General features: G+C 40.4%; 1 protein-coding gene across 2 annotated transcripts; it reads right to left on the reverse strand.

The window, feature by feature from the left end:
* Window positions 1-2,873: 2,873 nt before the first annotated feature.
* Window positions 2,874-10,612, reverse strand: chchd7 (coiled-coil-helix-coiled-coil-helix domain containing 7). Of its 2 annotated transcripts, none has more exons than XM_038723629.1 (4): window positions 10,315-10,612; window positions 8,905-8,961; window positions 8,666-8,764; window positions 2,874-3,282 (listed from the first exon to the last, which is right to left on the reverse strand). In XM_038723629.1, the coding sequence occupies exons 2-4, from the start codon at window positions 8,953-8,955 to the stop codon at window positions 3,178-3,180; spliced, it is 255 nt and encodes an 84-aa protein (XP_038579557.1). In that variant the 5' UTR covers window positions 8,956-8,961; window positions 10,315-10,612; the 3' UTR covers window positions 2,874-3,177. The 2 variants fall into 2 exon arrangements, with proteins under 2 accessions (XP_038579557.1, XP_038579565.1); XM_038723637.1 differs by lacking the exon at window positions 10,315-10,612 and adding an exon at window positions 10,123-10,300.
* Between the last annotated feature and the right edge of the window lie 272 nt (window positions 10,613-10,884).

Consider the following 10,884-nt stretch of genomic DNA (forward strand, 5'->3'; position numbering starts at 1 on the left):
CGATAGCCTTAAGCTTGATTTATACTCCTGCATAGGGTCTACATGCGTAGCTATGCCGTAGGCTACACACGTAGCCAGGCATTTATACTTGTGCGTCCGTGTGTCCATCATTCTACGATTACACCCCCAAACGCTAGTCCGCAGTAGCGCTACAGCGTCCACTGTGTTGACTTTTGCCGGCCAAGCAGGCTAACTGCTAAGGTTTAGCCCTCCGCTAACGTAAATGAGGGTAAAATTGTAAACGTGCGGCTGGTGTAGCCTTTTCAAATGTTATCGATCGAATGGATCACATTTTGATAGTGAAACAAGTCATTTCGCTCGGGTTGTGACAGTCAAATATATTGATCCACGGTGTTACAGCCGCCGTTTTGGCCGCTAGCAAAAGTTACTTCAAAGCACGGGAACTTCCTGTCGGCTCGACACTTTAGAGGGCTGCGCCTATACTAATCTGGAGTTACAGTACTTAACTACCGTTCCAGTGTCTGCAACAAAGCACTCACCCAGACAATCAGACACAAGAGCCGTTTTTACCCACAAGCACACAGTATCAGCAACAATCACAGTACAATTACTTTGTGACTCTGACTGTAACATCTACCTGTATATTATAGCCTACTATTTATTCATCCATTGTTAAGTTTTATTACTCTTTTATTCCCTCTGCCTGCCTGTTAAAATGCCTCACAGTGCATTTTATACTGGTGTTTTATTTGTAGAGCACTTTGTAAAAGGTTTTAAAAGGGGGTTAAAAATCAACTTCATTAAAATTATGAAGTGAAACTTCAGCCAGCTAAGACCTGAAATGCTGTTGGACAGCAAAAAAAAAAAAAAAAAAGACGTCCATGTCATGTCACACCTGTCTCCGTACTGAACTGCTGAATGGTGGAGGTGCGCTCAGGTAATCCTGAGTCAGTGCCAGTGCAGTTGAGTAGGTCAATAGCTTTTCTCAGGGTCACTGTAAAATGGGTCTATATTACAAGCTAACACTGCAGGAGCGTGTCAGGGAAGCAGATGTAACGTGCTGCAGACTATCAACTGTAAAGCCTGCTAGCCTGGAGGCTACAGGCCAACAACTGAATCAACATTAGCTTAGATTTTTCTGTTAGACTGGTTAGTTGCATCTGAGAAACTAAAACTAAATGTTCACTGCGTTTTACAAGCCGGAGAAGAGACTTCAATTCAGCTGCTTGAATTTTCCCCCATGAATAATTTCAGTCTGCTTCTAATGCTACTCTGTCAGTACACCTAGGCTATTGACTATTGACATTTGGCGAGCAAAATCAATCCAGTTGGCACGGTTGAAAGTGCAGATGAGGGGTAAGGTCAGGAAGTTACAGCCTACCCTACCTGTGACCGTGAATTTGATCCGTCTTGTTTCGAAGTCTGAATAATACTTCTCTCTACCGTTAGTGTTTATAATAGCGGCCCCTCTCGGCGGTCGGGGAGAGGTCTCAGAATGGGTGAAAACTGAAAACACATGGATCTTTACACAGAGACACACGACACCGGTTTGGTACCTGCTGAGCAGTATCTCAGCCCGCTGGACGCTGATGGCCTGATGAGAAGCAGTACCACGACGATGGCCTACATTATATGATCAGGTCCTGCATTAAAAATCAGTGTTTAATTATTAATGTGTTGGATCTTAATGGATCTGGCCCAAGTGGAGGTTAGTCTTCATACTGTTGATGTATGATGTACGCAAGATTCTTGTCACTGAAGTCAATATAGCGTAGGGGGAATAATGCACAATATGTTCTTAACGCAGTATGAAGTTATAATACCAATGCCATAAAACTATATTTCAGTACAGTACTTGAATAAATTACTGTGGGCTCCACTCCTAGAGCTGATTTAAAACCACTGTTTATTTATTTGTCAGGGCTGAGTCAGTTTCATCTGCACCAACATTAATAAAAATAATGCTTTTTTGTTAATAAATTGGTAAATATTTCAATAATTCCATCTACTGTAATAATGTAGAACTAATGAGGGCCATTCTGCTGTACAGTGTCAGGGGTGCTGTGGCCCACAGTCCAGGGGTTAGTCACTTTGGCACAGCACAGAAATTCAGTCCCTCCATTGCAGCTCAGGAAGGAAACACAAAGGAATTCCATCCCAAAAAGTGATCCCAATCAAAGCATGGTGACCTATGCTGTCATACTGACATTTTCCTCTCCATTTGCATTTATCACTTTTGAAGAAAAAAAAGGAGAAAAGAACTGATGGCTTTTGTTAGCGATTTAGAAGACTTTCTGTCTCTGTCACAGTCCAAAATGTACAGTTTAACAAATGTTTAATGACAAGGCATCAAACTACTGTCATATTCTTTAATTGTAATAAAAATATCCTGCTCAGAACTGCCGCTTCATAACATCATCCTATTATTGTGACTTAATCTCAGATGTTTAGCGAAGTTTGCAGTGTTGCCAAAGTATTTCACTGTCTTTGCACACACATCACACAGAGCAACATTATTACCTTCACAGCTAAAATACAGCCAGACCTGACTGTTTTTACAGTCAGCCAGAGTCAGTATTCAATCGCAGGAAATGTAAAGGGCTGCAGCGGCTCACTTCAAAGAAGCTCCGTCACAGAGCCGTAGCACAAGCATGACTTTGACAGGCGGAAGGAAAAGTAGTTCCTATCAACCGAGTATGATTAGACCATCCTGGTGACAGTAAGATACTTATAATAAAACACACACTCACTCCAAATGACTGAGTTTAGATATCGATCCTTTTATGAGTATCGATCCTAGCGTAGCAAACGTTGGTATCAGAAATATTGATAGTTTACGATTGATCCGCACATCACTATCAAATACCATAACAATTCATGTACAGGACTTTTTCCATCAAACAATACCAAAATACTTAAAAAGCTCTTTATTTCTTTCCAAGTTATGTCAGTTCATGTCACATCGTTAACAAACCTTAACCTCAATAAATAACCCATCTTATGTCTTTCCTTTCTGTGGCTCTCCTTTCATTCCATTTTATTTCAGAAGAGACTTTCTACAGATGGTCGCCTCCACACACCCTGAGCTTGAGGACAGGTCGGGCCTTGGATCACGTGAAGCCAATGCTGTGTGGTAGCATCACCAGAATGTGTTGGCCTGTAGTACATTTCCTGGGTCCACTGGTCTTCAATGTCTCTGCGTGACCCTACTGACTCTTAGTATGGTTTCCCTCCAACAGCAGCGAGCATTTCCTGCCTCTCTGCAGCAGTGGGCATGTCAGGTCTCACGCCGGCTCTTCTCCTCTGCAGCATTATGTTGTGCTACAAGGAAACAAAGAAAGGCTTAGTTGCTTAATTTAAAACATGTTTCATATGACTAGTTTTCATTAATAGTAGAAACACTTCCGAAAGATACATCTCTACTAACACTAGAAGCAGATACAGCTGTGCTTGTTTGTATTAAAAGGGGAACTCTACCAATTTACCATGCCATGGTTAGTTCTCGTCAGCCTGGTAAAGCTGGGGTAGGTAACATTACGGAAACTAGCAAGAGACAACTGAAAAAATCCTACCCCCTCCCTTCAGGCCTTCCTCCAAAGCCACTCAAAACACATTTTCATGCTCAATGAGTGCCCAGGCAGAGTGCACATGTAATGGATGTGGGTAGGGCCTGAAATGGAACAACTCAAGGGATGGTTTCCAGCATGTATTTACTCCTGCAGAAGATGATACAACTAATTAACTGCTTCTGGTCATTTTCTTTCTGCACCTCTGCTCCCTCAGAAATGCAAAACGACATTGTGAGGATGTCTTTTTGTTAAAATACATTAATTTGACATTACAGTATGTACTCAGATCAGAGTGCACACCACAAGTTGGGAGCTACTGAAACTGACATTTAACCTCAACTCTTCTTAAAAGCATGAAAAAGGGATAACAGTGACACCTGGTGGGCCAAGAAGCACCCTACTCCTCCCATTAAACATTTCATTTCCTGCATCATTTTAAGGTGGAAATGTCTTTATTTATTTAAAGTGAAACACACATTTGACAATTGAAAATATAAATATATCAGGTAGCAAAGCTCTCAGACATTCTGTGTTGCTTTCAAATATATATCCTCTCTTGAAAATCAACTTTTCTCATGTAATATCATGCCTGCTGACTCAGCACATATGCAGGCATGGTTTAGTCTTCACTTCTCTTTGTGTCTTTTGTTTGGGGAAGTAACCTTTTTAAATGTCCATGTGGCACCTTTTCACCTCAATGATAACTTAATTTTATTTTAATTCAGTTATAATTCCTGGACTTTAATAGCTCCTGTATTTCAGCAAGTTTACAGCTCATGTTCAAAACTTTCTGCACATTCAAAACATCTAAACAACTATCCCACGTATCTGTGTTCTTGTACAAGTCGTAATATTTTAAGAATTTAATAATTTAATGAGATTAAAGTCTTTTTTTTTTTAATCTACCAACCTTATAGGCCTACAGTATTGCTCTGCTGATATAGTAGTATCAGAACACCATTTGGGACTGTGGGCTGCCTCAGGAGGTGGAACAGATCGTCCATTAATCAGAACGTCAGCGGTTCGATCCCCAGCTCCTCCAGTCTGCATGTCATAGTGTCCATGGCTAAGATACTGAACCCCAAATGTGAATGTTAGTTCCATTCTGATGTGCAGTTGGCACCTTGTATCAGCGTATGAATGCGTGTGGATGACTGTGACATGTATTGTAAAGCACTTTGAGGCGTTATCTGAGTACAGTCCAAACCAGAACTAACTTCTGATCAGGCTCACCACAAATGTTAAATCCAGCTCACGGCAGCTCACAGCCACTTCATCCTGGAGTAGTGAGACAGTCCCAGATAGAGCAAAGTGAGAGCGATGCAGAGACAGCAGTTACACAGAGCTATTCAAATTACTGGAGACTGCAACATGCACCTATGACTCCAAGCAACCTATTATGACTTTATTCTCCCATTATTTCAATTCTTTTTCATAATTTTATTTAATTCTCAAAATCTCAGATTACTATTACTGTTTTCTAACAGTGGCCTATATATATATATATATATATACAGACATGCTCAAATTTGTTGGTACCCTTACAGCTCATTGAAATAATGCTTCATTCCTCCTGAGAAGTGATGAAATTAAAAGCTATTTTATCATGTATACTTGCATGCCTTTGGTATGTCATAAAATAAAGCAAAGAAGCTGTGAAAAGAAATGAATTATTGCTTATTCTACGAAGATATTCTAAAATGGCCTGGACACATTTGTTGGTACCCCTTAGAAAAGATAATAAATAATTGGATTATAGTGATATTTCAAACTAATTAGTTTCTTTAATTAGTATCACACATGTCTCCAATCTTGTAATCAGTCATTCAGCCTATTTAAATGGAGAAAAGTAGTCACTGTGCTGTTTGGTATCATTGTGTGCACCACACTGAACATGGACCAGAGAAAGCAAAGGAGAGAGTTGTCTGAGGAGATCAGAAAGAAAATAATAGACAAGCATGGTAAAGGTAAAGGCTACAAGACCATCTCCAAGCAGCTTGATGTTCCCAGTTGCACATATTATTAAGAAGTTTAAGGTCCATGGAACTGTAGCCAACCTCCCTGGGCGCGGCCGCAAGAGGAAAATCGACCCCAGATTGAACAGAAGGATAGTGCGAATGGTAGAAAAAGAACCAAGGATAACTGCCAAAGAGATACAAGCTGAACTCCAAGGTGAAGGTACGTCAGTTTCTGATCGCACCATCCGTAGCTTTTTGAGCGAAAGTGGGCTCCATGGAAGAAGACCCAGGAGGACTCCACTTCTGAAAGAAAAACATAAAAAAGCCAGACTGGAATTTGCTAAAATGCATATTGGCATATTGGCCACAATCCTTCTGGGAGAATGTCCTTTGGACAGATGAGTCAAAACTGGAGCTTTTTGGCAAGTAACATCAGCTCTATGTTCACAGACGAAAAAATGAAGCTTTCAAAGAAAAGAACACCATACCTACAGTGAAACATGGAGGAGGCTCGGTTATGTTTTGGGGCTGCTTTGCTGCGCCTGGCACAGGGTGCCTTGAATCTGTGCAGGGCACAATGAAATCTCAAGACTATCAAGACATTCTGGAGCGAAACGTACTGCCCAGTGTCAGAAAGCTCTGTCTCAGTCGCAGGTCATGGGTCCTCCAACAGGATAATGATCCAAAACACACAGCTAAAAGCACCCAAGAATGGATAAGAACAAAACGTTGGACTATTCTGAAGTGGCCTTCTATGAGTCCTGATCTGAATCCTATCGAACATCTATGGAAAGAGCTGAAACTTGCAGTCTGGAGAAGGCACCCATCAAACCTGAGACAGCTGGAGCAGTTTGCTCAGGAAGAGTGGGCCAAACTACCTGTTAACAGGTGCAGAGGTGTCATTGAGAGCTACAGAAAACGTTTGATTGCAGTGATTGCCTCTAAAGGTTGTGCAACAAAATATTAGGTTAGCGGTCCCATCATTTTTGTCCATGCCATTTTCATTTGTTTTATTATTTACAATATTATGTTGAATAAACAATCAAAAGAAAAGTCTGATTTCTATTAAATGTGGAATAAACAATGGTGGATGCCAATTACTTTTGTCAGTTTCAAGTTATTTCAGAGAAAATTGTGCATTCTTCGTTTTTTGTGGAGGGGTACCAACAAATTTGAGCACGTCTGTATGTATATATATATATATATTTTTTAATCAACATCACTGCTAGGGACAATTCAGTAGTCTCTGGACATTGGTAGGGACATGGGTGTATCTAATTCCAGGCAATTGAAACAGACAGAATTAAAATTATAGCGTTCAGCAAAGGAAAGAACATACCTGCAGAAGACAATATAACGCATTAATTATCTTATGGTCTTTTTCTTTCTGCACCTCTGATCCTAAACATGCAACATAACAGAACTAGATGCTAATATCTCTGCAGCGCTACATTGGTCACATGACATCGGCCCCTGCCGTAATACAAATGTCACCTAGAAAGCTAGGTGAAAACACCTGCAAAACTTGAAACAGCTGGGTAACATAACAGTGTTAACAGTAAACAATATACATTACAAGTTATGACAAAGATTAATCCAATCAAAGATTGGAAATAATTACTAAAGTGCATTTTAACCCTAACTGTTACATGCACAGGTTGGTAGGTAGACAGGCAGGATGGCCAGCCAATCATTTCATCCCGTGTTACAGTCCAACAGTCCATTTTTATTTTTATTTTTCTGTGAGAGCATTTGATTTAGTGACTGCTGTTGGGATGTAAAGAGAATTCCAACAAATATAACAAATTATTCTGAAATAAATGGCCTTCCCTAGCTTTGAAATAGCTGACTAACGTCTTCTGTGGCAAGTCTATGAAAATAATGACATTTTCAGGGCTATCTCAGCTGGGCCCTGACGACTGCACATTTACAACATGAAGCCAGTTCTGCATGAAGTTTGGCAAGACATTAAGATGAAACTCTCATTTAACCCCTTTGGCTTACAGTTGGCATTAAGGAAAAGAACGACACATTGCTGCAGCTCCTCTTTTCACCCTGTGTTGAAGGCTTCGTTTTAGCTAAGGAGTGATACATCTTGTCTCTAAATGATCTTTGTTGGGAGTTGCACATGCACAGTTCCTAGTTAACGACGACTAGCCAATCAGTAGCAGAGTAGAACGGGCCCTGAGAAGCTGGTAAACAGGGCTTCGGTTCAGCTGTATACGTTCCCCTTATCAGCTTGGCAACATGGACTGGTGCAAGAGTTTAAGAGTGGTGAGTTATTAATCTGTAACAAATGTATCTTTCATCCATAAAGTTTTAACTGAGCTCTGTCTCTACATCACAGTAACAACTTTATGTCCATTGACTGCCTGGAGGGTAGCTAGTGTTTGGAAGGGAGAGGAGGTGTGCTGCAGCTCAGTGTTTTTCCACCGGTGTTTGTGAGGGCGTGTCGGAGTAGCCGCTGGGCAAGCATTATGAAAAGTGGTTTGCTTTTGTGCATCCCTGTGACGACACAGGGATGAAAGGGAAACAGCTGGACTACAAACAAGCTGTTTTCAGGCAGTTCAGAGCAGAGTTTTCTGTGGAATATGGGAACTCCCTTTAGGGTGGACTTTGAGCTTTTTCACTTTGCAAACCTGTTACATGCACAAAAAAGGTATATAGTTCAATAAACGAGAGGGAAAAAGCCAAAAAGCATAATATGACCTCTTTAAAGAGTACTTCAAGATCAAGTGTCTACTTTATATGACAGCTGTCCGGAGATATTTTGTTTGGCACTGATTTTAAGAGTGGATTTTCATGTATTTCTTCCCAATTTGCCTAGTGCCCTCTGTGACGCTTGACACTGCTTGAAAATATGTGATTCCTCCATGTGTCATGGCGCCACTAGCTGCTTCTTTTCACCCAACTTTATTTCTCACTTTACAGACACCCTGCCCAACCAGGCGGTGTCGCTACTGCAGCGTCAGGGATGACCACCATTGCTGTCTTCCCAACCATGAGCATGGTCCAGACATGCTTGCAGCCCAGTATGGCTACTGAAAATAAAAGCCTGGATTTCTGTGATGACAAGCATGCCTTCCCTGCATTCAACTCCCATATTTTATAATGTCTCACATGCACATTGTCTTAAACACTTTACTGATTTTTTCACAGTTGGAAACACACACTCACCCAGTATTTCCTACAGTTCTTATATCTCTGGAAATAGGCAGAACACATGCTCTTGTCATAGTTGTAGGCATCCAAACACTTCTGGGAGGCATCGCTTTCCTGAAAAAAAAGAGAAGTTCCAACAACAGAACAGGATTAGAAACTTAAGAGACACTGTCACATCCCAGCCGCAGGCAGACATTTGATAGAATCAGAATCAGAAAAACTTAATGCAGAACGTAAAGGCTCGGTAAGCTTACTTCAATGCATGGGTTAATGTCCTGACTCCGAAGTCTTTTCATTTTATCCATTTGGATCTGTGTGCAGACAAACAATATAAACAGGTTCAGATTTTTCTCATAAGTATGGTCATGTTTTACCTTGTATGTGTGTGTGTGTGTGTGCGTGTGTGTGTGTGTGTGTGTGTGTGTATTATAAGTCATTCATCACATGATTAATGTGTATGTTGTTATGAATGCGACTTTCAAATGTGAACAAACTATAATATTGTAATTTTGCATTATAAATGTGTCTTTAATGTGTTCAAGATACTAGAGAAAGTCTTACTGGTCAGATGGATTGAAAACAAATCAACAATAACACCTTAATTTGAGTAACTGATTAATCAGTTAGTTGTTCTACATAAAACTGTTAATCAATTTTTTCAAGGTGTGATGTTCTGCCACGACATGGATTTGGCAATACCGTCTTTATCGTGATACATTTTTTTGCATATTAAAATGATTGTGCTTTGCTGAGAGAATATGTAGGTAGAGGGTTACACACATACTCATAAAACATAGAGCTACATCCAGTAACTACTATTTTCCAAGCAAACGCTGACTGGTAATACGAAGATGTTGACGATAAAGTTACAACCCAAGCCCGCCAATCTCTCTGTTATGGCCATGGGTTTAAGGTGCAGATCAAGAACTGCAACATACCCAGTCTGAACCTTGCCGGGGACCACTGCTGCATGTAATTCACCAATACAAATGATCTGTTCTGTGCAATTATATACACATCCAGATCCTAAATGTTTAATGTGTCAAAAAAATTTGTAAAGAACATTTACATAAGGTGCTGTTTTATAAGGTGATATTTTACTGTAAGCCTTTCCATTTCTGACAGGCTCCAAGACAACATATTACAGCTCATGTAAGGAGAGAACATCACAATCTCTTCACCCTGTGAAGCCTAGTGTCTATACCACATTTTATGCTATATAATATTCATAGTAGGCCTACCTAATGGAAGATGTCAGAAGTTATACCTCACAAAGCCAGAGTCCATTTAAAATACAGTTTAACTTTCAGCTTCGTTGTACACGTTTTGCTATCACAGACCTCAAAAGCTTTTTTATAAATACTCTGAATCTGTGCAAAATGTATGCCAAATATGAAATGGGCTCTCCCTTTTGCAGAACATTTCTTTATTCGTGTAAACCAGTGGTGAAAACTTTCATAATAAAAACGTACTTTTCTCAGCGGAGTTTGGCATGCTGGGCGCCCACATGTAACTTAACGTTGCTACATTGTAACAAGGTGTCCTTCATTGACGTTTCCAAACAGCTAACGGGGAAACCTTGCAGCGACTTTTCATTAAGGTGGAATGACTGGCATTAGGGGTGAAAGCCGACACATCTACACAACGTCAATAGGCCTACCTACCTTTTATAAATACCAACTTTTATCCAGCGGTAGGCTAACGACTTGTGCATGCACCTAATATCCACACCAGTGAAGGTTATCCAATTTTTCAAAAGACCAACATTGCCTGGCAAAGCTATTCACTCTAATGCAGCCTATCTATTCAGAAATGTGGTTGTCATTTATATCCCTTTGGAATGCTAGCAAGACTCTTTCTTATACAGGCTAGTGAAGATATTAGCTTAGGCTACGTGTAGCTAACTAATAAAGCACAAGCATAACCTCCCCGTCATGCTCAAAACAACTCCACTCTCGTTGCTGCAACAGCGCACCAGGAAAATCACCCTCACGTCACCGACAACTGACAGCAACATCAGCCAATAGGAAACCGTGAAAAGTAACGACGTAGACTGAAAATCCAATGAGCGAAGAGGATTTCTGAGCCGACATGTTGGTCTTCCTATCATTGTAAATTGAACTAAACCACGTTTAAACGATTGACAGTATATCTAGCAAGTCCAAAAATTGAGTTTTATTGAAAGGGACTGTAAGTGACGTTGAAGGGAAAGTGGCAGCGCCTAACACAAATCA

Source organism: Micropterus salmoides, unplaced genomic scaffold (assembly GCF_014851395.1).
Source record: "Micropterus salmoides isolate LMB-PRFRI ecotype aquatic unplaced genomic scaffold, ASM1485139v1 Ms_hic_scaffold_1, whole genome shotgun sequence".
Taxonomy (NCBI): domain Eukaryota; kingdom Metazoa; phylum Chordata; class Actinopteri; order Centrarchiformes; family Centrarchidae; genus Micropterus; species Micropterus salmoides.